This window comes from Bufo gargarizans, chromosome 4 (assembly GCF_014858855.1).
Source record: "Bufo gargarizans isolate SCDJY-AF-19 chromosome 4, ASM1485885v1, whole genome shotgun sequence".
In the NCBI taxonomy this organism is placed as follows: Eukaryota; Metazoa; Chordata; class Amphibia; order Anura; family Bufonidae; genus Bufo; species Bufo gargarizans.
Genome location: NC_058083.1, coordinates 368,906,852 through 368,933,980, shown reverse-complemented (window position 1 = coordinate 368,933,980; position 27,129 = coordinate 368,906,852). Strand labels below are relative to the sequence as shown.

Here is a 27,129-nt window from a genome sequence, read left to right as displayed (position 1 = left end):
GTATTTTCTAGTTCCGCAGGAAGCAAAAAGTCATTAAGCTCATTTGCTGTCTAGACAATGCAACCCAGGGGCCTTTGGAAAAGCTTCTTACTATAGTCTTGGGTGAATTCACATTACAATCTCATCTTGGTAGCAGCTCACTATATTGTCAGGGTTGATGTGCACCATGATTACTCGGTATGTTGAGCTTCCTTTTAAACAGGTTAATAGAAAAATCATGCGTTTTCAGGAAGAATTGATTATAATCTCTATAATGTAAGCCCTCTTAATAGTTGAGGTGCTGGGATGTCAGCATGAGCTATGAAACGTGTTTTACATATTCATAGTCCTATAATGCAGCAATAAAGGGTAGTAGTGCCTTGATTATCAAATGTCAAGAGCTTATCAGAAGGTGTGAAAAATGTAGGCCGGCTTTTTTTTTATTAGTTAGTTAGTTGGCTCAACACTCATTTGGCTGAAAGGCGATCTCTCCCAACCCCTCATACACATGCACTCTTGAATTGGTTGCATATACATGTGTCCTAAACTGGGTGAATGGAGAAAGGAGCTATCAGGCACCTCGGGCAGCTCTCAAAGAAAAAATATGTTGGGTGGTTCAAACCCAACTGCCCAATTCTTCTCTTCCTGGACATCTGTTGTTGGGGGAGAATAGAGACTCCCGCACACACACATTGGATGGTCAGCCAGTCCCACCAGAATTGGCAGGCTCATACAATATTCATCTAATGTGAACGTCCAGCTGCAGAATCTTGAGGATACGGGAGGTTTCACACTGTTTTTTTTATGGTTTTTAAAACTACAGTCATTGAAGTGGCTCCGGCAAGAAGAATAAGGCCCCTTTCACACAAGGGAGTTTTCCGTCCCGGAGCAATACATGAAGTGAACGCACAGCACCCGCACTAAATCCTGACCAATTAATTTCAATGGGTCTGTATACATGAGCGTTGTTTTTCACACATCATTTCAGCGTTGTGTGAGAATTACATGTTCTATATTCTTCGTTTTTCACGCAGCCCTGCCCCCATACAAGTGAATGAGGCTTCAATGAAACCACATTGCATCCGGATGTAATCTGGATGCAACCCGGGTACAATGCATTTTGCTAGATGATGTTTGTAAATCTTCAGTTTTTTTCACATGTGTGAAAAACTCATCAAAAACTGAATGCAATTGCAGACCAATCTGAGTGAACTTGCTTGCAAAATGGTGCGCTTTTCACTGAACGCATCCTGACACAATCCATGTCGTTCGTGTGAAAGAGGTCACAAATACCCTGGCTTTACAAAAGTGTCTGTGAAACCAACCCTTAGTGGCCCTTCACACAGAAATTGGCTGTGGCTTTTTTGGGGGGCTGTAGAAATGGCAGAATAACGACCTGCATGTTTTTGCCGGCTGTTTTTTTTTAACGTATTTTTTGTGATGCTTTCTGATGCTTTCTGCACACAGTGTGTAATCCACAGTGTTTTTTTAACGGTCATACAGCATGCTGCATTTTTGAAAAGAATACAGGAAGATAAAAAATGCCACCTAATGCATCATCGGTCCCTATCATAGAGTGCACCACTGTAATTTTATGCCTAGAGATATAGAGAGATAAACACTTGATGTGCAGTATATATTCTGTATAATCATGTGTTCAATTATTTCTCTAGAAGAAGTTAGAATGGGAAATATATAGTAATAAAAGAGGTGTTTCCAGAATCCTTGTGGCCTCCCTTTGAAGCGTCGGCCAGTAACCGGCGATAGCTATTAGTCGCTGTTTATTAATCTTCACAAGGCTTATCATTAGTTTCAACCTCCATTTGAAAAGACCTGTTCTCTTGACTCTGACGGTGACCTGATTCAGTGCTTACGCCAGATTACTCCCAGGGCACTCGTGCATGGAGACTGCCAAATAGCAATGTTTTTGTAATTCCGGCTATAATCCGCCAGTGAATGATCTAATGCCGTTAAACATATTCTATTTAGCTTTTTTTTACTTTGCACTACTGCCAGGAGTTTTTTTTCTTCATTTATTTTGTCACTTTACCCATTCCATTAAGGAACAGGATGAACATTTTGCATCTGTTTGCAAATCTGTTTAGTGCTATTGCACTGCCGTTTACACAGTGGCAAAGGCAAAATGAGCCTAAACTACTTGCTGCCTTTTTTTTATTATCCTGAATGCAGTTTAATTTGCAGATAGTACACCCAACACAAGAATGTTAGAGTGTACTAATCCTTAGCTGAAATAGTTATTCACACTTGAGTACTTTAATGGAGCAGTTAGCAGCTTCAATTGCACGCTTTTAACATGTAAATGGTTTACTTTATAGTGGAAGCGGCAATCCCATCCCCAGTTGTTTCGTACTCCATTTTATGTTTGACTGTTACAACTGCATTTGTTTTTGATGTCTGCCTCTACATGGATTTGGGGCAGGATGGGTTAACTTTTCGCTCTCACAATCTGCAAAGTCAGAAACAAGAAGAATGTGATGCACTGATACAACAGACACAATCTCTACATTCTGCAGCAGCCTCTGAATGTCAGCATAATTCATTGTCCTGCCAATATTGATAGAGTTAGTGGCTGTGTGCCCTTCCCAGGAATGGTGGATTAGGGCCCCTACAAACCTGAATTTGTTCTGACTTTTGATCACTAAAAGAAAAAAAAAAAACACAAAGAAACTGCTTGTTTTTCCCCCATAAGTATGCATTTTGTACAGCCTTTTTCAATAGTGTTTTTTTTTTTCCAAAACAACTGTGTAAACCACAGTTATTCCTCCCTATAGAGAAGGAGATGTAGAAACACCAAAAGCTTTAATATGCAGTTTTTTTTTTTAAACCTAAACCAAAAAAAGTCAACCAATTAATAAAAACACCAGTAGCTAAAAACATTAGTCCTGCGTTTCATATTTCGCATGGAATTTCAGGTGCAAAAAATTTGACTAAAACTGCAAACGTGAACAAGGCGCCTTTAAAAACCTAACCTATGTATGAATGGACTCTTAAGGGCCCTTTACACTGGCCGAGAATAGGAATGCTTGTTAGTGATTTGGCGGTGTAAATGTACACATTTAAGTCAGATCATTTTTATTAAACATTTTGCAACATTGTACAATAAAAAAAGAGCCAACAAAAGTTGGGAAGAAAAGCAAAAAATAAAATAAAGGGAAAACCCCCCCACCCCTTAGCGTAGAGACGGTCCATCCACCATTCCGGGTAGCAACCCATACAGAATCTGAAGGGAAATAACAGCTGCCCTTCTGACCATTCACAGGGACCATTATCAATTAGAGCTTTCCTGCCATTACAGTCCCCAGAGACGCATCTTGTCATCATCCAGAACAGTGCCCAGGCGAACTCATATTCATTTCCCCTACATCACTGGAACTCTAATCACAAGCAGCGGAGTAGCCTACATTCACCCGTGAAGCATCTAACCAATTAAAGGGAGAGAACTCCAGCCCGAACCAAGAACCATCTTTCCCATATTGCCACAAATTTGGCTTCACAATTCAGTTTCAAATATACCCCCCTTTCTAATCGCAGTACGTCAGTTACTCTATTAAGGAATTCCACTAGTGAAGGGGGTTGTGGACGGATCCAGTGCATGGCTATCAATTTACAAGCTTGGAATAATGAGCTCTGCACCCCAATGCACATTGCCCGATCCCCAATAACTGCCATCCCCAAAAGACAAGTTCTAGGAGTAGCTGGTATCTCCACTTGATATGCGTCCTTAATCCTTTTCAATACCCCTATCCAAAAGCTCGATAATTTCTCACAGTCCCAAAACATGTGTAGTAGCGAGGCTGGCTCCTGCCCACACCTCGGACAGGATGCCTCCACTCTAGCCCCTATTTCGAACAAGAAGGACGGAGTTCTGTATACCCTATGGATCAATAACAATCGAGATACTCTTTGTCCCTCACATACCGATAACTGTGGGGTTAAGGCCAATATTTCGCTCCATTCACCATCTGAAATGGCACCTACATCCCTCACCCACCTCTGTCTAACTGGCAAGGTACCCTTGTCTATAGATTTCACAAAGAGATCCCTGTAGATTGAGGAAATTAGCCCCTTGGTGGAGGACCTAGTGAGAATCTGATGTAGGAGTGGAACATGTGCACATGTCAATGGGGAGTGTAAATGTACACATAATTACCCGATGAACGAGCAAAACATGCGGTTAATCCGATTGTTTGTGCGCACACAGAAATTGTTGTTTGCCGTCACCAGTAGGTCATGCTGTGTAAATACGATCTGCTGCCAGCAAAGAACATGTCAGCTAGGGGAAGAGCGTTGGTATTAGTGATCACTCCTCCCCATACTGTGAAGGAGCTTGCTACATGTAAATGCTCCATTCTCCACCACCAGCCAGCCGCAAGTTGTCGGGAAGGAACAGCCTTGTATGTTATAGGTAGTGTTTTGTACTGGATTCTCTGGGTAATAGGAAGCCAACAAAGCGATTGGCAGAGAAAAGTGACAGAGGAGTAAAGGGAGAGCTGAGGACTGGAGGGCTGCTAGAGTGTTAGATGGGAGACCACAGAGGAGAATGTTGCAGTAGTCTAAAGTAGGAGGGAGATGCACAAGCATTTTTGCAAAATCCTGGCAGAGTATTGTGCAGATCTGAGATAGATTTTTGAGTTGGAGGCGGAAGAGGTACAGCTTTATATCTACTGTTAAGATGGCCGAACCACTGTAAAAACCAAGCACTTATTGCCTCCTGTCTCACCCCTATCTCCTTATAGAATGTAAGCTCTTGCGAGCAGGGCTCTCATGTTTTAATTGTTGACTTGTTTGTAGCTCTGTTATTTATGACTGTTCATGTTGATTGTAAAGCGCTGCAGAATATGTTGGTGCTATAAATTATATTATTATTTATTATTAAAATAAGTATTAACTGGAAAATGTGCTCAGGTAATACTTATTTTATAATTTATCGTATTTTAATTGTCTGAGACACGCCTTTAGGTTGTAAGTAGCACATTATTATGTTATCATTTCAATATTAGAATAATAATTGCTATATTTTTGCTTCCTGTATTTTAGTAAATGCCAATAGCTTCTTTACAATTGAATAATAGACTGCATTAGTGTACATTGGATTTGTTTCTATTGGGCATAGTTCAGCTTTTTTTTTTTTTTTTCAGCAGACATCATATATCTGATAGTACTTGTAAAAGAAGAATGAACTGGTGCCCTGCTGACTAAATTGTCCTCCAGAGTGGTATTAGTTACAGAGTGTCTTAGTTAACTAAGCTCGATGCCTGGAATGGCACAGAACGGCTGTCATTAAGAATCTAAATAGCTGTGCACTAGGGTGTATGCATGTAAGGCAGCATGATAATGCCTATACAATTTACATATGTAAATATTGTGGAGTCGAGCCAAACACTGCTAGGGCAGTGTGTATTATTGACTCGTGTATTAGAGCTCACCACTGGAACCTTGGATCGCTATGTGGAACCTAATGGTGGATGATGACCTATAAAGCCATTATTTTCCTCAGTGTTGGCTCCCAGATTATATCGAATCATGATACCTCCACTAGATTACTATCCAGTTTCCTTACAGTGGTCTTTCTGCTGGCCCCATGTTGCAGGCGTGTCTAAAATAGACTGAAGGAGGGGCAACATAAGTAGTCGGGGACAACAGAAGTAGGTGGGGGCAAGTAATACCCTAGGGCTGCACATAAAACGTCCCCACCAAATACCACAGTGCAGCATAAAATGCTGCCCTATCGCCATACTGGGGCCAGTGATGCAGTTGAATTCAGAAGGACACCTGTGGCTGCTGCCAAGGTGCATAAGTAATTGATGCTCCCAGCATTAATGCTGAAACTATCAGATGGTTATGTACCTGGACAGTGGCCATGAAGAGGTTTAGGCATCGGCCCATCGGCCCATCAGGAAATTTCCTTGTAGGATCTATGGCCAGTCTGCCCCTGCTTATATTCTATATGTATAGATTCGATTCACACTATAGACTACTGCAGTACATCTAGGAGAGACAAACCTGGATCATTCATAAGTAGTCTAGCAGAGATGCCTCATAATATGCTCAGTTTCAGACACCGGCCATACAGATATCTGATGTTATCCAATGCGATATAATCAAAATCTAATAATACCCAAATCTATGCACACTGGAGTGGAGAATATTACTTGGTAGAATGTGTTTTTCACGGTGTAATTTTAGCATAAGGCCATTATATAATTTAAATCTGTAGGACTGTTGTAGGCTATTACTGCAGTTGTGTTCTATACTGTGATCCCCTGGTTTTTCTATTCAGTTCTGTTCAGGTGCTAGTGATGAAAATGGCTTTTCGGTATAACTGTGCCAATAAGAAAGCAACAGCTTCCAAGCTGAGTTTAGACCACTGGCAATTTGCACAACGATTTGTTAGATCTGTCACATTATCTGCAGTACCGGTCAGGGCGCAGGCAGGCTTTAAGCATCTTTTGTCAGCCCTGTGCAGTTATTGCTTACAAAGAAAAAGATATTTCCTTGCCTTGTTTTTGGCGAGTCATCTTTTATTCATCCTGCTTTGTCAGGTTGTTTGGCAGAGAGTATGTTTTCACCATGGTAAATCTCCTTCAAGGAAATCCTTTCCCTGTGTGAATAATCACATTTTAAAGGTTACCCCAGGTCAAGCTATGCTGTGGAACTGAAGCCTGCCTGCCTCCCTCTCAGCCCCCCTCCTTCTTCTTCCCATAATATATTTTAGGCCTTACACATTGTGGCTTCACGTGACCTCCTTTGCTTTTATGAATGAGTTGCATCAGGTTTGTGAGAACAAATCCCTGGAAGGCTTGAACTTGAGGAAATGCATGGGACCCATCACTCATTCCAGCACACTTCCCCAGGGGATTAGCAGAGCGGATTTGCTAAGCAATCAGAATACAGTGGACTGTAACATTTTGAATTGTTTTTCTGTTTTCAGCCTTTTGCTATTTCTTTCAACATGAACCCCACCCACCAACTGGTATAATATCAGCTTTCTGCAGCATCTTATCTGTGGCTGTGCACACCTGTAGGTAGATGCTCTAATTCTATTACCCTACCCTGTTATTACATTAATTGAAAACAGGAGCTTGAATTTCTTCCTAATTTCTCTCTAATCATGCATAACCCGCAAAAACTCCTTTCATCTTTGTAATTCATGGTAGCATTTTTTTCTAAGGAATAGTTGACTCACTCGGTAAAGACAAAGGAATAAGCTTTATAAGTACATAAAATAAATAATAAGCTAGAAAAATAGGACAATCAATTTTTGAGTCTTACTTCAGCTCTAAGGTGGAGTTTTCATGTTCATATTTCTGATGCGGTTTTGAAGCCTACTCCCAGGAATGAATTAAAAAGGCGAGAACACTTGGACAGATTTACTAAGCCTGTAGATGGCATAAATTTAGGCTGTCTAGACCTGTGCCAGATTTATTTCAGTGTCTCCAAATTGTACACCAGAATTATGGGGGCAGTTTTGGCAAAATAACCAGTGTAACTTAAGCCATGCCGTTTTCCGTTAAGCCACACCCCATTTTGGACCAGGCACAGACACTTTATCTAAACCTAGATGTACCAAATTGCACCACTTTTGGGTGCAATTTGCACCAAAGTCTAGGTGCACTCACATTAGCAAATGTGGATCTCAGTCTTCTACACCCTCTACATTGCATGGGGAAAATGTATGGCAGAAATCTGCAACTTAAAATAACAAGATGAGGAAATCTGCACCACATATCGAGTGGATGAATCTTACAAATTCTTCTAATAGCAATAGTGTAAAGACAGGCAACCTTGAACTGAAAAAAAACTTTTTTTTGCTGCTGCTGTATGTGAGATTAAATTTACACTGTCTAGTAACTTTACACCACCTATTTGATTCCTTAGTTTACTTCAAATAATGCACCAAATTTTTGGATCATTTTTTGACACACAATGTGACGTTTAATTCAATCCTGTATCAATTAAAGCCACGCCGTCTTCCCACTAAGCCACATTCCCTTGTCAGATAAAGTGGAAAAAGTGTGTAAAACAGTTAATAAACGTGGTGCAAGGTATGTACTCCAGAATTCTGGTGCATTTTGATTAGTAAATCACCCCCAATCACCTCTGGAATTCAGGTGAATTCTTATCACCATGGATTTTTCTCTCCTTTTGCTTCTGCTGTTTTCAAATGGGTCATATGACATGTTTAACCGTTTGAAAATATTTCTCGTCTATTCTGCAGGACCTATCTGGTTCCATTGATGACTTGCCAACTGGAACTGAAGCAACGTTAAGTTCTGCTGTAAGCGTTTCAGGTTCTACCAGCAGCCAGGGGGAGCAGAGCAATCCTGCGCAGTCACCCTTCTCGCCACATGCATCACCACATCTACCAAGCATTCAGGGTGGTGGGCCATCACCATCCCCCGTGGGATCACCTGTTGGGAGCAACCAGTCAAGATCAGGTCCAATATCACCTGCTAGCATTCCTGGTGAGTGTTACCATAGTACTGCATATTAAATTAAATTAAACATTTTGAGCTGATAAATGAAAAACATGGTATACTTAATAACTAGATGAGCACTTCTGTCCATCAATGTGAATTATGTTGTCACTTGCAGGGAATAAAGAATGGTGACAGTCTGATGGCAGGCCCCATGAGGCAGGCCAAACTTGTATCTCTAAATCATTATGAGTATCCCATATAAAGAAGCAATTTCAAATGCATTACTAGACCAAGGTCAAAATAAACTGATGGCCATGACTTATACAAAGTGTGAAATCTTAATCATATCTGGAATCTGATTAGCCTCCAGTAGAAATGAAAATATTTTGGGAAAGGCAGCCTATTTAAAATAAAGCAATACCTTACTGTATGGCCTTCTCAAACATGTGATTTCTACTGGACCTGACCAGATACTGATTATGTTTCAAGAGGGTAGGTCATCAGTTAAAACGTCTCAGAAATCCCTTTTAAATGAATTCTGACACCTCCCAAATCCATTTCAAAGTAACCATATTGCCATATAGGGGAGGTTCCCCAAAACATAACCACACCTTCCTTGTGAGATCAGGTCATCCAATCCTGAGAAATTATTCTTTTTTTTATGCCGATATGGTCTTTGGTGCACCATTAGTAGAGTGCTCCATTTGGTTCACCATCGCTCTGTCAGTAATGCAGCATAGGTCTTTCCCTAATATGTATAATCTGACAAACAGTCAGTGTCAAATCCACCCAGAGAGTGAAACTCAAGAATACTGATAGGCTGGGACCCTTGAACCTATGTAATCTATCCTAATAGAAACTAACCCCTAATGGCCCTATTAGGGTGGATTACATAGGTCCGAGGTTCCAGAGGCTGAATGTCGCTCTTCTCAGGGCAGGTGCTCCAAATGCAGTCATCCAGGTACTTCCCATCTACTGACTAGGGTCTATTAGGGATAGTGTACCTAGGCATCAGTTACACGGCTGGATTTTGGAGCCCAAAATACCACAGAGTTTTGTGAAGCTGTATTTAACCCCCCCCCCTCCCCCCAACCTGATCTAGCCCTTCATTTTTTCTTTTTTTTAGCACCTTATTTATTTTATTTGCAATACTAAGTAAAAGTCCCCAGCCTATCAGTATTCTCACAGGTCTTTCCCTATTTATTTGACGGCACCTGAGATTTCAAAGCTGGTAGTGATGATGCAGGGGACACCAATCACAATGAATGGAAAATAACAATGGTGCACCAAAAACCTTATTTGCATAAAAATGAAAAGACACATTTCTTAGGATTAGAGGACCAGTTTTTGTTATTGTAGTGTATGGTTATATTCGGGGGGAAAAGCTCTACATGGAGGTCACAGACTCCCTTTAAAGCTATTCACTTCAATGTATTATTGTGAATCGTGCCAATGTTCATTACATCATTTGCAATCGCAAATCTTCAACAATATACAGTATTGTTGTGGATCAGCTATAAAGCAGTTATAGTGGACTCTGTCCAAGTGACCATTTTTTCTTCAGTTCAGTTATAATAAATTTGTGTTGCTCAGAGTGAGTCTGAAGTATTGTTCTATGTGACTGTTACATATACTAAACTAGCTACTAATACTTCTGCTACCACTACTACAAGCCCTATGTAGCTGGACATCTCCTGCCTTGTCCTGCCTTGTCCATCATGTTCCATACTATACTACTGCTGCTGCTGGGAACCCTCTCTACTGGGAAGGATCTCAGTCCTGATATCAGACAGCTTCAAAATGAGTACACAGTGTGGGCAGGGCCTGGGAAGGCAAGTAGGATGCTTGACTGTATAGCTAGAGATAAAACCATTTGGAACAGAGAGATTGTGATCCTGTTTATATAGAGTGCGAGTGAGACCATATCTGGAATACTGTGTCCCACCTACAAAAAGATATACAGCTCCTTCTAAAAACATTTGCATATTGTGATAAAGTTCATTATTTTCTGTAATGTACTGATAAACATTAGACTTTCATATATTTTAGATTCATTACACACCAACTGAAGTAGTTCAAGCCTTTTATTGTTTTAATATTGATGATTTTGGCATACAGCTCATGAAAACCCAAAATTCCTATCTCAAAAAAATAGCATATCATGAAAAGGTTCTCTAAACGAGCTATTAACCTAATCATCTGAATCAACTAATTTACTCTAAACACCTGCAAAAGATTCCTGAGGCTTTTAAAAACTCCCAGCCTGGTTCATTACTCAAAACCGCAATCATGGGTAAGACTGCCGACCTGACTGCTGTCCAGAAGGCCATCATTGACACCCTCAAGCAAGAGGGTAAGATACAGAAAGAAATTTCTGAACGAATAGGCTGTTCCCAGAGTGCTGTATCAAGGCACCTCAGTGGGAAGGAAAAAGTGTGGCAGAAAACGCTGCACAACGAGAAGAGGTGACCGGACCCTGAGGAAGATTGTGGAGAAGGACCGATTCCAGACCTTGGGGGACCTGCGGAAGCAGTGGACGGAGTCTGGAGTAGAAACATCCAGAGCCACCGTGTACAGGCGTGTGCAGGAAATGGGCTACAGGTGCCGCATTCCCCAGGTCAAGCCACTTTTGAACCAGAAACAGCGGCAGAAGCGCCTGACCTGGGCTACAGAGAAGCAGCACTGGACTGTTGCTCAGTGGTCCAAAGTACTTTTTTCGGATGAAAGCAAATTTTGCATGTCATTCGGAAATCAAGGTGCCAGAGTCTGGAGGAAGACTGGGGAGAGGGAAATGCCAAAATACCTGAAGTCCAGTGTCAAGTACCCACAGTCAGTGATGGTCTGGGGTGCCATGTCAGCTGCTGGTGTTGGTCCACTGTGTTTTATCAAGGGCAAGGTCAATGCAGCTAGCTATCAGGAGATTTTGGAGCACTTCATGCTTCCATCTGCTGAAAAGCTTTATGAAGATAAAAATTTTATTTTTCAGCACGACCTGGCACCTGCTCACAGTGCCAAAACCACTGGTAAATGGTTTACTGACCATGGTATTACTGTGCTCAATTGGCCTGCCAACTCTCCTGACCTAAACTCCATAGGGAATCTGTGGGATATTGGGAAGAGAAAGTTGAGAGACGCAAGACCCAACACTCTGGATGAGCTTAAGGCCGCTATCGAAGCATCCTGGGCCTCCATAACACCTCAGCAGTGCCACAGGCTGATTGCCTCCATGCCACGCCGCATTGAAGCAGTCATTTCTGCAAAAGGATTCCTGACCAAGTATTGAGTGCATAACTGAACATAATTATTTGAAGGTTGACTTTTTTGTATTAAAAACACTTTTATTTTATTGGTCGGATGAAATATGCTAATTTTTTTAGATAGGAAATTTGGGTTTTCATGAGCTGTATGCCAAAATCATCGATATTAAAACAATAAAAGGCTTGAACTACTTCAGTTGGTGTGTAATGAATCTAAAATATATGAAAGTCTAATGTTTATCAATACATTACAGAAAATAATGAACTTTATCACAATATGCTAATTTTTTTAGAAGGACCTGTAGATAATATGGAACAGGTGCAAAGATGTGCTACAAAAATGGTGGAGGGTCTGAAGCATAAAACTTCAAGGTGGCCTTAAAGAACTTATGGGGTCATTTATCAAGTAGAACTGGCTTAGTTGCCCATAGCAACCAGATCCCACCTTTCATTTTCGACAGCTCCTTTGGAAAATGAAATGTGCAATCTGGTTGCTATGGGCAACAGCCAGTTCTACTTTGCACCAATTTGATAAATAGCAACATTAATCATTAATAAATAATATGAGGGTAGACTAGATGGACCTTGTAGTCTTTTTTTTCTGCCATGTGTCTTCTATGTTTTACCCTGCACAGTATAAGAAATTTGAAACTGCTCTAAAAAAAGGAATAATTTTTTTATGGTGTCTGTAAAATGCTGTTGCCAGGACGATATATACATACCTCCCAACTTTTGAAAAGAAGGAAAAAGGACACTATGTGTGCTGTGGCATTTTTTTTTTTCATATTAGGCCACACCTCTAACTCTGCCAAAACATAACTATACACCTACTCCCGCCCATTCCCCTAAATGCCACCACATAGTAATTATTTCCCCTTTATGCAACCACACAGTAGTCCAACATGTTCCATCTTCACATACTATGCCCAGATATGTGCGTCCTCACAGTACTTATGCCCTCATTGTGACCCCTTCACCACAGTCTTGCCAACACGTGCCCCTTCACAGTAGTAATGCCCACATGTGCCTCTTTCACAGTACCTTTGCCCAGCTGTGCTCCATTCTTAGAGCTTATGTCCGAATATGTGCCCCTCACAGTAGTTATGCCCTGATATGTTCCCCCTGCACAGTAGTTATGCCCAGGTATGTGCCCCCTTCAGAAGAAGTGAAAAAAAACAACTACATGCTCACCTACTTCCTCCGATCATCTGAGCTCCCCAGCAATAGGCAGGATACACATTGCGCTATTCTGGGCTTTGTAGGAGGAGGCGGAGCACAGCTGACTGCTGGCCTGCCCGGCCCCTCCTGCACAGACCAGCCGTGTGGAGCGCTGGCAGGGGGGGAGGGATGGTGAAGCGGGGAGCTCTCTGCTTCATCATTACAGGCAACTATCTATGCATCCTATGGATGCAGAGACGGCTGCCTGAGAGCTGGACATACCTCATCCATTCAGGACCATGGGACAGCGACTGGTCCCTCTAAATCCAGGAATTTGGGAGATATGTATATAGTTTCTTTTAAAAGATTTTCTTCAAAAAGACTGGGGAACATATTGGACTGCTTGTTACAAACAAGCAATTGTTCCTTCTGATACCACCATGTATGAATAATTTTTGCACGTTTTGTTTTTTCATTTTGAAAAGGATAAAAAGTGCAGTGTGTTTTTAAAAAGGCTGTTACCATTGGCTACCATTCTTTTACTCATAGCATATATGTTGCTGTCACTTTGACATTGCTAATGCTGTCTTGGCGTTCAAGAATTTGAAAGGGATTGAATACAGTCCTAAGAGTCTTCAGAGTCTTACAGATGACTTTTTAAAGTCTATGTACACTTTGGAGCAATCATTTTTGTATTATTGCATTGTACTTATTTTGAGCTAAAAATAATTTTTTCAATTGATCATTAAATTAAACATTTTCAACCATTGTCTTTCTGCAGCCTTGAGTTTTTCTAGTAGCTGGCTCTGAATTTTCACTTTGTTCCATCAGGCATCACAGCTGATGACTCCGGATCTCTGACCTCCTAAACACTCATTATAGCTCAATTCTTATGTTATTGATGAACACTTATTTAAGTCACATTCTTATGACCTTCTGGTAATTTAGAGATAAGTGGGGTCGTTTATCAAACTGGTGTACAGTAGAGTTGGCTTGGTCGCTATGGGCAACTAAGCCAGTTATACTTTACACTAGTTTGATAAATAACTCCAAAGGTTTATTAGATGACTGCTACAAAGTACCAATCACACACCTAGAAAAACATTTTAACCCTATTTTATTCAGTGCAGGGGCATAGCTATAGGGGAGGCCCCCAATCAGAAGGGGCCCATCCAAGAGGAGGACTAAAAGATTTTAATGTCAGCTCTCCCTGATCATTATATGCAGTAAGGCCTCCTTCACACAACCTTATAGCTTTTTCAGTATTTTCTGGTCCGCAAAAAAAAGATCTGCAAAAAATATGGATTACATGCGCGTGCATGCCGTTTTTTGCGGAACAAAACATCTGGCCCCTAATAGAACAGTACTATCCTTGTCCGTTATGCGGACAATAATAGGACATGTTCTATGTTTGAACGGAAATGGAAGGCATACGGAGTAACTTCCGTTTTTTTTTGCGGGTGCATTGAAATGAATGGTTCCATATTGTCACGGAAGGTGTATAGAAAACTAGAAGACACAAAATGAAGATCCGACTGACTGGATCCAAAACTAAGGAACAAAAGGGATAGCGCTGCAACAGACCTGGCTCTCTCCCTAACTGCTCAGCCTATGCAAAAATCTCAATGGTAGATGATCGCATATCCTCGTACCTCGACTGTATAACACCTGAACACCCTATAATAGTGAGGGGACACGACCACCGGCTCCCTACACTTGATACGGAGGGAGTCAGGGTCTCCTGGGGTCCAGCAAACAGGAAAACACAAATTAATAAACAAAACTTATCTGTAGAAGACTCAGTAGTAGCATCCAGCATGCACTCCAGGAAGTTGTATAAACCGCAAAGTGATGCAGTATGGGAAGGGATTTAAAGGGATGCAATCTGTGCAACTACATGACAGCTGAGAGAGGCTAACGAGATGAGAAAATGAAAGCAAAACAAAAGGAACCTCAAGGAGGAGGTTCTGAAGGACGTCTGTCAGAGCTTCTCAGATGTCTGGTGGTGACAGTACCCCTCCTTCTACGAGTGGACTCCGGACACCCAGAGCCCACCTTCTCAGGATGGGACCTATGGAAAGCCCTGATGAGACGAGTGGCCTTAATGTCCGTAACTAGGACCCACATCCTCTCCTCAGGACCATAACCCTCCCAATGAACGAGGTACTGGAGAGAACCACGGACAACACGAGAATCCACAATCCTAGAGACCTGAAATTCAAGATTACCATCACCCACAATCAGAGGAGGAGGCAAAGACGAGGTTACAATGGGTTGGACATAAGGTTTTAATAAGGACTTATGAAAAACATTATGGATCTTCCAAGTCTGAGGAAGATCAAGACGGTAGGCAACAGGATTGATGATGGACAAGATTTTGTAAGGCCCAATAAACTTAGGACCCAACTTCCAGGAGGGAACATTCAATTTGATATTCTTAGTAGACAACCACACCAGATCACCAACATTCTCCGCCACACGCTTATATCTCTCACTCATGCTCTTTAGATCACCAACATTCTCCGCCACACGCTTATATCTCTCACTCATGCTCTTTAGATTATCCTGAATCTTTTTCCAAATAGACGAGGAGAATCTGTCCTCATCAGGTAAACCAGAAGACCCCTCTCCAGAGAATGTCCCAAACTGCGGATGAAACCCATATGCACCAAAAAAAGGTGACTTATCAGAGGACTCCTGACGACGGTTATTTAAAGCAAACTCGGCAAGGGACAAAAAAGAACACCAATCCTCCTGATTCTCCGCCACAAAACAGTGCAGATATGTCTCCAGATTCTGATTGACGCGCTCTGTCTGACCATTCGACTGCGGGTGGAAAGCAGAAGAGAATGACAACCGAACCCCCAAGCGAGAACAGAAAGCCTTCCAGAATCTGGAAACAAACTGTGTGCCCCTATCAGAGACTATGTCTGAAGGAATACCATGCAATTTGACAATGTGATCAATAAATGCCTGCGCCAACGTCTTAGCATTGGGCAAGCCTGGAAAAGGAATGAAATGCACCATTTTGCTAAGACGGTCTACCACCACCAGAATCAGTCTCCCCCGAGGAACGAGGCAGGTCCGTAATGAAGTCCATTGACAGATGTGTCCAAGGACGGGAAGGAATGGGTAACGGAAGAAGAGGACCTGATGGCCGTGAATGAGGGACTTTGGCACGAGCGCAGGTCTCGCAGGCTGCCACAAAACCCTCAACCGACTTACGAAGCGCCGGCCACCAGAATCTCCGAGCGATGAGATCCACTGTGGCTCTTGCCCCCGGGTGCCCAGCAAGGACAGTATCGTGGTGCTCCTTAAAAATCTTGTGTCTTAAAGCGAGAGGCACAAACAACCTCCCAGGAGGACAAAGATCAGGAGCCTCTGACTGGGCTACCTGAACCTCTGCCTCCAATTCAGGATAAAGAGCAGAGACCACCACACCTTCAGCCAAAATGGGACCCGGGTCTTCAAAATTCCCACCTCCCGGAAAACAACATGACAGGGCATCCACCTTCACATTCTTAACCCCAGGGCGGAACGTGACAACAAAATTAAACCTTGAATAGAAACAATGACCATCTGGCCTGTCTCGGGTTCAGACGCTTGGCTGACTCCAAGTAGGCCAGATTCTTATGGTCAGTAAACACGGTAATAGGGTGTCTGGCTCCCTCTAGCCAATGGCGCCATTCCTCAAAAGCTAACTTGATGGCCAACAACTCCCTATCTCCCACATCGTAATTTCTCTCTGCGGAGGAGAGTTTCTTCGAGAAAAAGGCACGCGGTCGCCATTTGGCAGGAGAGGGACCCTGAGACAAGACCGCACCCACACCCACCTCAGAAGCATCAACCTCAACTATGAAGGGTAGAGAAATATCAGGTTGTACCAAGATGGGAGCGGAAGCAAAACTCTCCTTGATATTAGAAAAGGCCTTAAGCGCCTCTACCGACCAGGAGGAAAAATCTACCCCCTTTCTAGTCATATCAGTGAGTGGTTTAACAACAGAATAATTCAAAATAAACTTCCTGTAATAATTGGCAAAACGCATCAGCGCCTCTGATTCTCAGGAAGCTCCCATTCAAGCACAGCGTGGACCTTCTCGGAGTCCATGCGAAAACCGGAAGCGGAGAGAAGAAAGCCCAGACATTGAATTTCTGGAACCGCAAACACACATTTTTCCAGTTTAATGTACAATTTATTCTCCCGCAGGATGAGCAAGACCTGACGCAAGTGTTCCTTATGAGTTTTGAAATCAGGAGAAAAAATCTAAATGTCATCTAGATACACTAATACAAATTTCCCCATTAAATGATAAAAAATGCTGTTCACAAAATGCTGAAAGACGGCTGGAGCATTCATCAAACCAAAAGGCATAACCAAATTCTCAAAATGACCCTCAGGGGTATTGAAGGCCGTCTTCCATTTGTCTCCTTCTCTGACCCTGACCAGGTTGTATGCCCCTCTTAGATCCAACTTGGAAAAAACTTTAGCCCCAACAATCTGGTTAAACAGGTCCGGGATCAGAGGAAGCGGATAAGGGTCACGAATTGTGATACTGTTCAGCTCCCTGAAATCCAGATATGGTCTTAAAGAACAATCTTTTTTCTTAACAAAGAAAAAAACAGCAGCAACAGGTGACTTCAAGGGTCGTATGTGTCCCTTTCTCAGACTCTCAGAGATATAAGCACGCATAGCGACCCTTTCAGGTTGGGAGAGATTGTATAAACGAGATTTAGGCAGCTTGGCGCCTGGGGTGAGATTAATAGGGCAATCGTACTCCCTGTGAGGGGGCAATTCCTGAACACCACTCTCAGAAAACACATCCGAAAATTCAGAGAGAAAAGATGGTACAGTCTTAGTAGAAACCTCATAAACAGATGTCGTGAGGCAATTCTCTCTGCAAAAGTCACTCCAACCATTTATTTGCCTCGCTTGCTGGTGGGGTTATGTTTAGTGAGCCAGGGTAGCCCCAACACTAGAGGAGTAGGCAACCCGCTTAGGCCGAAACATGACACATCCTCAACATGAGTATCACTCACAGTCAAACGGATATTGTGAACTATGCCCTTTAACGATTTCTGAGAAAGTGGAATGGAATCAATAGCAAAAACAGGTATATCCTTTCCCAAAGTGCATACCTGGAAACCATGAGTTAAAGCAAATTGATTATGAATGAGATTGACAGCTGCTCCACTATCTACAAAAATCTCAAAAAAAAGTTCTTGCTCTCTAGCGCCAGCCTGGCAGGTAGGACAAAACGGGAACTACAAGCAAACGGAAAACCTTTAATTTCCGCATCAACCTTGCCAATAGTAACAGATGGAACGTCTTTAGAGGATTTTTTTTCTTTTTGTTTCTTTATTACTCTAAAAAAAACTGCCTGAATCTCCTAGAGGGACAAACATTTGCCAAATGATTTATACCTCCACAACAGAAACAAACCTTCCTATGAGAGCTGAATCCTCTATTGTCAGAGGCAAGCAAACCCAGCTGCATGGGATTCTGCTCAGAGGGGATTGAGAGCGACTGAGACCCCTGTGCACTGAATGAGACCGCCGCACTGTCCTTGGACTGAGTATGACGGGAAGGAGTGATCTCTCCTCTCTCTCTAAGACGCCTGTCAATACGAACGGCCCGAGACATGGCAGAGTCCATGGAGGTAGGTCTCTCATGAAAGGCAAATGCATCTTTCAATCCCTCTGAAAGACCATGGCAAAATTGACTTTGGAGTGCAGCATCATTCGAACCAGTATCAGCTGCCCATCTCCGAAATTCTGAACAGTATATCTCTGCGGACTGTTTACCCTGGCATAAAAGACGTAGTCTAGACTACGACCAGAGCAATACGATCCGGATCATCATATATCTGACCCAGGGCTAAAAAAAAATCATCCACTGAACAGAGGGGCTGTTCCCCCACCGGCAGCGTAAAGGCCCAGGACTGAGCGTTATCCCTGAGCAGCGAGATGATGATGCCACCCTCTGCTCCTCATCACCAGAGGAATGGGGAAGTAGGCGAAAATTGAGTTTGCAAGCTTCTCTAAAACGAACAAAATTCTCACTACCCCCGGAGAACGTATCCGGGAGCGAGATCTTAGGCTCAGAAGAAACTCCATGAACGCAAGCTGAACCGGTCACTTGAAACTGAGATACAGTTTTACGGAGATCTGCTACCTCCAATGAAAGACCCTGCATGTGTTCAGTCAAAAGTGAAACCGGATCCATGCTTGAGACGGTTTTGGGGCGGTTTATAATGTCACGGAAGGTGTATAGAAAACTAGAAGACACAAAATGAAGATCCAACTGACTGGATCCAAAACTAAGGAACAAAAGGGATAGCCCTGCAACAGACCTGGCTCTCTCCCTAACTGCTCAGCCTATGCAAAAATCTCATTGGTAGATGATCGCATATCCTCGTACCTTGACTGTATAACACCTGAACACCCTATAATAGTGAGGGGACACGACCACCGGCTCCTTACACTTGATACGGAGGGAGTCAGGGTCACCTGGGATCCAGCAAACCGGAAAACACAAATGAATAAACAAAACTTATCTGTAGAAGACTCAGTAGTAGCATCCAGCATGCATACACTCCAGGAAGTTGTATAAACCGCAAAGTGATGCAGTATGGGAAGGGATTTAAAGGGATGCAATCAGTGCAACTACATGACAGCTGAGAGAGACTAACGAGATGAGAAAACGAAAGCAAAACAAAAGGAACCTCAAGGAGGAGGTACTGAAGGACGTCTGTCAGAGCTTCTCAGATGTCTGGTGGTGACACATATACTGTCGGTATATGGAACGCAAAAAAAACGGAACATAAACAGGGAAAAAAACACTTTTGTGTGCAAGAGGCCTAACACTGTAGGAAACAGATGGCAAGGCTTCTGGGCCTTGTCTGACAAGTGTGAAGGTTGCAAAGAAGTTGCCAGGGAAGGGGGAGGTTAGGTAGGAGCCAATTCAAAAATTTGCTAGTTACGCCACTGCTTCAGAGCCCTCCACTGCTGGGCTTGGTAGGGGGTATAGGAGACTGCCTGATTTATTTTACTCGTATAGCGCTGACATATTGTGCAGCACTTTACAGAGATTAGCATCAAGCTGTCCCTAATGGGGCTCACAATCTTAGCTCCCTATCAGTATGTCTTTGGATTGTGGGAGGAAACCGGAGAGCCCAGAGGAAACCCACGCAAACACGGGGAGAATATAAAAACTCAAGCACATAAAGTAAATGTATGTAGTGAATTACTGTATATGCACAAATTAAATGATACATTCCTCCTGTGTTCTGACCGTTTCATTCATAGCCAGTATTACATTTTTCAGCTGATCAGCCTTTACTCCCCACGCACATTGAGCCTTAAGCAACCATGTTGTGTGAACGGTTCACAGGTTGTCCTTCCTATTACCACTTTTAGTCCTAACCACAGCATATCAAGAACACCTTCAAGATCTTAACAGGTTCCAGTGTAACAATATAAATAATGTTATTCACGTCAACAGTCAGTCTGCAAGATGATAGCTATAATAGCCCAAAACACCATTCACATGTTTTGAACTGTTATTTGTTGCACTTACAGTCTGCAACAAATCCTTCACGTCTGAATGTGTCTTTATCATAAATTGTGGATGAATTTAATTGTTTTTTTTATTCTGGAAACTTTTTCTGAGGTTTGTAATCCTGTAACTTATCATGTAAATTCGGGTGTATGTATAATGCATCTAGAATTGTTAGGAAAAAATTATTTCCTGAAGAGAGAATTCCCGAGCTGCCTTTTCTATGACGAGTCACCTTTTTACTCTTTGTTCGGTGGCGTGCAGGAAGAACACTGTAACACATTTAGCCTGGTGTGATGTTTGGGAACCCAAACAATGCTGTGTTGAATTATGAAATTATCCACAATAAGGATGTGTTTGGGAAAGCAGACTGATGCAAGTGCTGCACAAATAATGCGATTGTCTCTATATGGGATGAGTTTTTTTTTTCCCCCCTTTTCTTTCTTTGACTAATTTTCCCGAAACCAGCAGTGAGAGCTGACACAGCACATAATCAAAATGCATGGCTGCTGCCAGACAACGTAGCAAATGCTAATTTCATTTGTCTTGCTTCCCGTGCCAAATCGTACCAGTTTACTAACAAAGCAAAAATGTAAATAAGGGAAACTGTTTCAAGGCTCTGTTTTCCTTTTTCGCCTTCTTTTTTTTGGCTTAAGTCTCGTGTCAGCGGTTTCCCTAGCAGGTTGTCTCAACAGTCTATTGTCCATTAAATATTAAACAGGGGCACAAGGTCTCTGAAAGATAGAATGCTGACAGAGGGCATTATATGGGACAGCGAAGAAGCTTTTCATATGAACCAATTCAGTACACTAAGGGACTATAAGTCCCATAGTATTTTTAACCCCTTGTGGCACTGTATTTTTAATTAATGGAACAATAGCATGGTAAAAGACACCATGAAAAGGTATCCACAGTAAAAACAAAGGCATTTCATGGTAGCTCTAACTCAATTTACCGTAATTTTATTCTGCATATATGATGTCACTTGGTAACAGTTGGGCATCACACAGTACTTTTTTTCCCTGATAATATAGTATGGCAAAAAAAAAAAAATGAAAACTACCTACAGAAACTACAGTAATTCATTATCCGTACTGTAAACTAGGGGTGCACCGAAATGAAAATTCTGGTCCGAAACCGAAACCGAAAATTCAGGATACCCCTTGACCGAAACCGAAACCGAAACTGCCTTTTTGCCCAAATACTTTTAAAAGACCCCCCACCCCATAACAGTGCCATCCACAGACCCCCCCCCCACCTCATAACAGTGCCATCCACAGACCCCCCCACCTCATAACAGTGCCATCCACAGACCCCCACCCACCCCATAACAGTGCCATCCACAGACCCCCACCCACCCCATAACAGTGCCATCCACAGACCCCCCCCACCTCATAACAGTGCCATCCACAGACCCCCACCCACCCCATAACAGTGCCATCCACAGACCCCCACCCACCCCATAACAGTCCCATCCACAGACCCCCACCCACCCCATAACAGTGCCATCCACAGACCCCCACCCACCCCATAACAGTGCCATCCACAGACCCCCACCCACCCCATAACAGTGCCATCCACAGACCCCCACCCCATAACAGTGCCATCCACAGCCCCCATTGTACAATTAATAGATTAATAGAAAATAGCGGGGAGGGACTGGGAGGAGGAGCTGGGGGCCGGTGCGTTCACTGTGCTCCGGCCCCCAGCTCCAGTAGTTATAAAATGTTGTACAATTAATAAGCATTCTATTCATTTGGCCCCCCTCTGCAGTATTACATTCAATACAGCCACATCATACTCACAGGGCTGTCATCTTAATGCTGGCCGGCCGGGCAGAGGAGCGGCAGCGTCACAACTGACGTCATGTGCCCGGCCTACTTTCTGAATGAAGGAGGCGGCGCAGGCATGTGACGTCAGTCGTGACGCTGCCGCTCGTCTGCCCGGCCGGCCAGCACAGCCCTGTGAGTAGGATGTGGCTGTATTGAATGTAATACTGCAGAGGGGGCCAAATGAATAGAATCCTTATTAATTGTACACATTTTATAACTACTGGAGCTGGGGGCCGGAGCACAGTGAACGCACCGGCCCCCAGCTCCTCCTCCCAGTCCCTCCCCGCTATTTCCGGCCGATATGTAAAAATATCGGCAGAAACAGATTAGGTGCATTCTCGGCCGATATTTTCGGCCGCCGAAATTTCGGTGCACCCCTACTGTAAACATGTTAAAAAAAACAAAAAAAAAAAACAACCAAAAACTGATTGATTTAAAGGAGTTATCCCATTACAACAGTTTATCCCCTGTTGACAGGATAGGGAATAATATCTGTTTGAAATCTCTTTTTATTAGACAAGCAGTAAAGATCACCATATCGCATGTAGGGAATAATATCTGATCAGCATCAATGTCTGATTAGCAGTGGAGTGGCGGTTCAGCTGCATTCAACTCTGTAGGAGTGCTATCCCCAGCAGTCCTAAAGAGCTGAATGAAGTGACATGCCATTCATTTCAACTAGGGGAACTTTTTATTTTCACATTAATGCCACCATTTGGAGGTACATGTAATTTGTTAATTAAGTTTTTGGTGTGAGAGAAATGGGAGGGAGCAACGATGCCATGTTTTTTTTTCCAACTGTTCATTGTTGTATATATAATATTAAATGTAATGGCTTATATGGTGGGTATATATGATGTTGGGTTAAATGTAATATATTGGTCGAGTTTTATGATGTCTGAGGACTGATTATTTCTTTTAAAAAAAAATTAAAATCGGCAACACTTCATCATATAAAAAAAAAAAAAAAACTTGTTCCACTAGGTTACTAGATTCTGATATCATTTGGTAGCATAAAAGGCTGCCAAGGCGTAATATATCGGCAACCATGAGGTGCCAGTGGGCTGACAGAATGACCTTCTTTCCTTTGTCAAACAAATGCTGCAGATGCTATTGACCAAGACCTCTATAGGGTTAAATTGCCACGACCAGAGCTTTGGTGGGAGCACAGCTGTGTATTACCATTGCGCTCCAACCACAATTTTGTGGGTACATTGTGATGTGTGTGATCTATCAGGTTTGTAATGGTAGTAATGTATATTTGAGTGTTTGCTTTTTTCATTAGTAGGGTACAGCCTCATGGTCAGGTACCATAGATACAACTCCTCTTTTTAGAAGTTACTCCTGGTTTTGGCTTCCAAAACTGCATCACGAAACTTGAATGTATGACCATGCCCTAATATCTATCTATGAAAGTTACCAGCCTTGGGATAGAACTACACACAGTGGCCATGCTGTGGTTGGGAACTGGTACAAGCCATAGCAACTGAATAGTAATTAATTAGAACAGAATTTATTTGGTTTCTATTGTTAATGGCCACGCTGGTAGGTGAAAGTTGCAGACCACATAAAGTTAAAGGGTAGCATCGCCAAGTGCTAAAGCGCAGAGTGCATAGAAGTTGCCAGCACTCTGCTTACCCAAAAACCACTGAGTTTCAAACCTCCTCTGTCATTGAAATCAGCAAAAAAAACTGCAGCGGCATGCAAGACTTACATCACCAACACAATGCCAAGTGTCAGCTTTGAGTGGTATAAAGCCTGCTGACACTGGACTCTGGAGCAGTGGAAGCACGTTCTCTGGAGCTACAAGCAATGCTTCTCTATCTGGCAGTCTGATTGACGAGTCTGGGTTTAGCGAATGCCAGGAGAAAGTTACCTGCCTGACTGCATTTTGACAGCTGTAAAGTTTGTTGGAGGAGGGATAATGCTGTGGGGTTGTTTTTTAGGGATTGGCCTAGGCCCCTTCCAGTGAAGGGACATCTTAATGCTTCAACATAACAAGACATTTTGGACAATTGTACACTTCAAACATTGTGAGAGCAGTTTAGGGAAGACCCTTTTCTATCCCAACATGACTGTGCCCCAGGACACAAAGCAAAATCCATAAAGGCATGGTTGGCTGAGTTTGGTGTGGAATAATTTGACTGGCCGGCACAGAACCCTTACCTCAATGCCATCAAACGCTTTTGGAATATACTAGAATGGAGATTTTGAGCCAGGCCCTTTATTCAATATGAGTCAAAATGCTGTTCTTGATGAATGGGCAAAATTCCCATAGACACACTCCAGAAAGCCTTCCCAGAAGAATGTAAGCTATTTTAGCAAAGGGAGAACCAAGTCCAATGGTATGTCATAAAAGCTCCTTTAGGTGTAATGTGTAGGTGGCAGTTTTGTCCATATAGTGTGTAATGCAATTTAGAATTGAACACTGAACAGTTTATCTTAGTTTAAGTATTTTTATATTCGATAAATAAATCAAGATTCATATAAATGGTAAACTGCATTTCTGAGAATAGTGTATCTGTCATCTATTTTTTTTTTTATCTGTTTTCTCTGTAGATTTGCGGCAGCTGGATACTTTCATGGGTCTGAACTTTGTCAGATAACGATCTGGACATGTAGAGCGGTGCGCAAGGATCTCAGTGCACTTACTATTATCCCTGGGCGCCCGCTGTAGCCCCGTTACCTTCTCCCACGCTATATGGTAATTGGTACTATCGGTTCACCAGGGAGGAGTCTGCCCTGTTTCTCCCTGATCGTTCCTTCTCCCTGGCTGTAGCGCTGTCCAATCGCAGCGCGGAGCTCACAGCCTGGGAGAAGGAACGCCCAGGGAGAAACAGGGCAGACTCCTCCCTGGTGAACCGATAGTAGCAATTACCATATACCATGGGAGAAGGTAACGGTGCCACAGCGGGCGAATGGAGCGGCGCCCAGGGATAATGGTAAGTGCAGTGAGATCCCTGCGCACCGCTCTACATGTCCAGATAGTCATCTGGCAATGTTTGGACCCGTGAAAGGTCCTCTTTAACAACTCTGCCTAAGATGCTAGGTTTGCACCTTGATTGTGACTACAGCTCTGGCTGGCTTTTTGCAATCTTTCAGGATGGGTTGGATGGATCTTTTTTTTTATTCCTAGAAATTATGTGGTGTGGAATCACTTGTGGTACATTCACATGGCAGTAAAAAAAATGGACATTAAAAATGGATAACCTATTAGTTTTTCATGGGCATTTTACATCCGTGTTTGCATCCATTTTATTTTTGTCTATTCATTGTAGTGTCAGTTTTGTATCCATTTTTATTAGCCATTAACCCTTTTGCTACCAGAGCCGTACATGTACGGCGCTGGAGCGAGGTGCGAACATGGCGCCCGCTCGCACGTGCAGCGGGCGTCATGGCAGGCAGATCTCTGCTGTTTCATACAGCAGAGACCTGCGGCTAATTACCGTGATCGGCAATAATGCAGAGTATGGTAATTAAATGCTTTAGATGCCGTGACCAAGTGAGGTCACTGTCACAAACTATGGATCCGACCGCTCCGGATCCCACAGCTGTGACGTAGTGGTCTGTGACGGAGTCTGCGCACACACAGAGACCTCACGTGACCGGGGTATTACCATTCGGCTAACACCCCCCACTACACTTTGGTAACTGCCACCACGTGGGTTCTCGGTCCACGAGCCGACTATCCGGGTCATTCACTATCACACAGATCAGTGGATGAACCGGATATCACTTACTGACCAACCGCAGTCAATCACCCCCAGCTACAATTCCTAAATGCAATTTAACTAACTACCTGGTAACGTCTCTTCAAAGGCAAGGTACGTTGTTCAGCAGCTTAGAATATGGAAGACTTGGCTATTTAGATTTTATAATCTTTAATAAGCGGTAAAAAGCAGTGCATACAAGTCTAATGAAAATGACTATAAAACTACAGAATAATAATAACAATATAAATAATCACGACAGTTTAAATGAAAGGGAAAAAGATGAAAGAATACTTAGTTTCTCTGGAGGGTTTCAGATGGTCGTTCATATGTCCTTTTTGAATCCTTGCAAACCCCTTTTCAGTATGTATCAGGGGAGACCCTCAAAGTTCTTCTGATACAGGGATATTCCGTCAATGTCCAATTAAGTGTCTGGTGATGTTCCATGGGTCTCTCTCCTCTGTCCTTGTGCATGGATTTTTATGACCTCTCCCATGGGCAGGAGACTTACTCCTGTCAGCCAATGGCAGCAGAGTGACTGTGAATCTTAGGGATTGGCCCCCAAGTGTTTTATGACCCCATCAAAGTTCAGTTCCTACAATGAGGATTATACTTAAGCCCGTATCTCCTTGATACATCGGCATATTTTTATACAGAATACATATTTGCGATCCTTATTTATTTACCTACAGAATGAGACCACACACAGTAATGCTGGGACCTGTAGTTCTTCTACCACCCATAGGTCAGCTACGGAATCACATCCTCTAGTCATATTTGATACCCAATTAACCACAATACTCTATAGAGCCTGGATCTGGTGTCAGAAAGGGCATAAGTTGATTCATAAATGAAATATGAAAGTGGACTGGTTTTATGCCCAGAGCTAATTAAGGGCTATTAGCTCTCCTCAAACCAGACCTGGAAATTAATGACGTCACGCTCCAGCCAGGCTTGACAGCGAGCTGATCTTATCTTAAAGAACAGGATGAGCTGGGCCTGGTATAGCTTTTATGACCTTTTATAGCCGGCCTCAGAGTAGTGGTAATAAAAGTGTCCATCTATATCATAGGTGACCCAGGCTTCGGGAAGATGAGAGTTCACAGTTTTTTTTACATATTCCAGAAGCATATAAGATGGCTACCCAGAGGAATTATGTATGTATGCCGGCACAGTCACGTCATCCAAATGCGCAAA

The 27,129-nt window shown here is 42.8% G+C and overlaps 1 protein-coding gene across 7 annotated transcripts in view; it reads left to right on the top strand.

The window, feature by feature from the left end:
* Positions 1 to 27,129, top strand: part of ARID1B (AT-rich interaction domain 1B) — a 645,879-nt gene that overhangs the window by 390,320 nt on the left and 228,430 nt on the right. For all 7 annotated transcript variants that reach the window (XM_044289093.1, XM_044289092.1, XM_044289095.1 and 4 more), the window contains one exon: positions 8,219 to 8,465. In XM_044289093.1, coding sequence (XP_044145028.1) covers positions 8,219 to 8,465 — 247 coding nt within the window. The remainder of the gene's footprint in view (positions 1 to 8,218; positions 8,466 to 27,129) is intronic.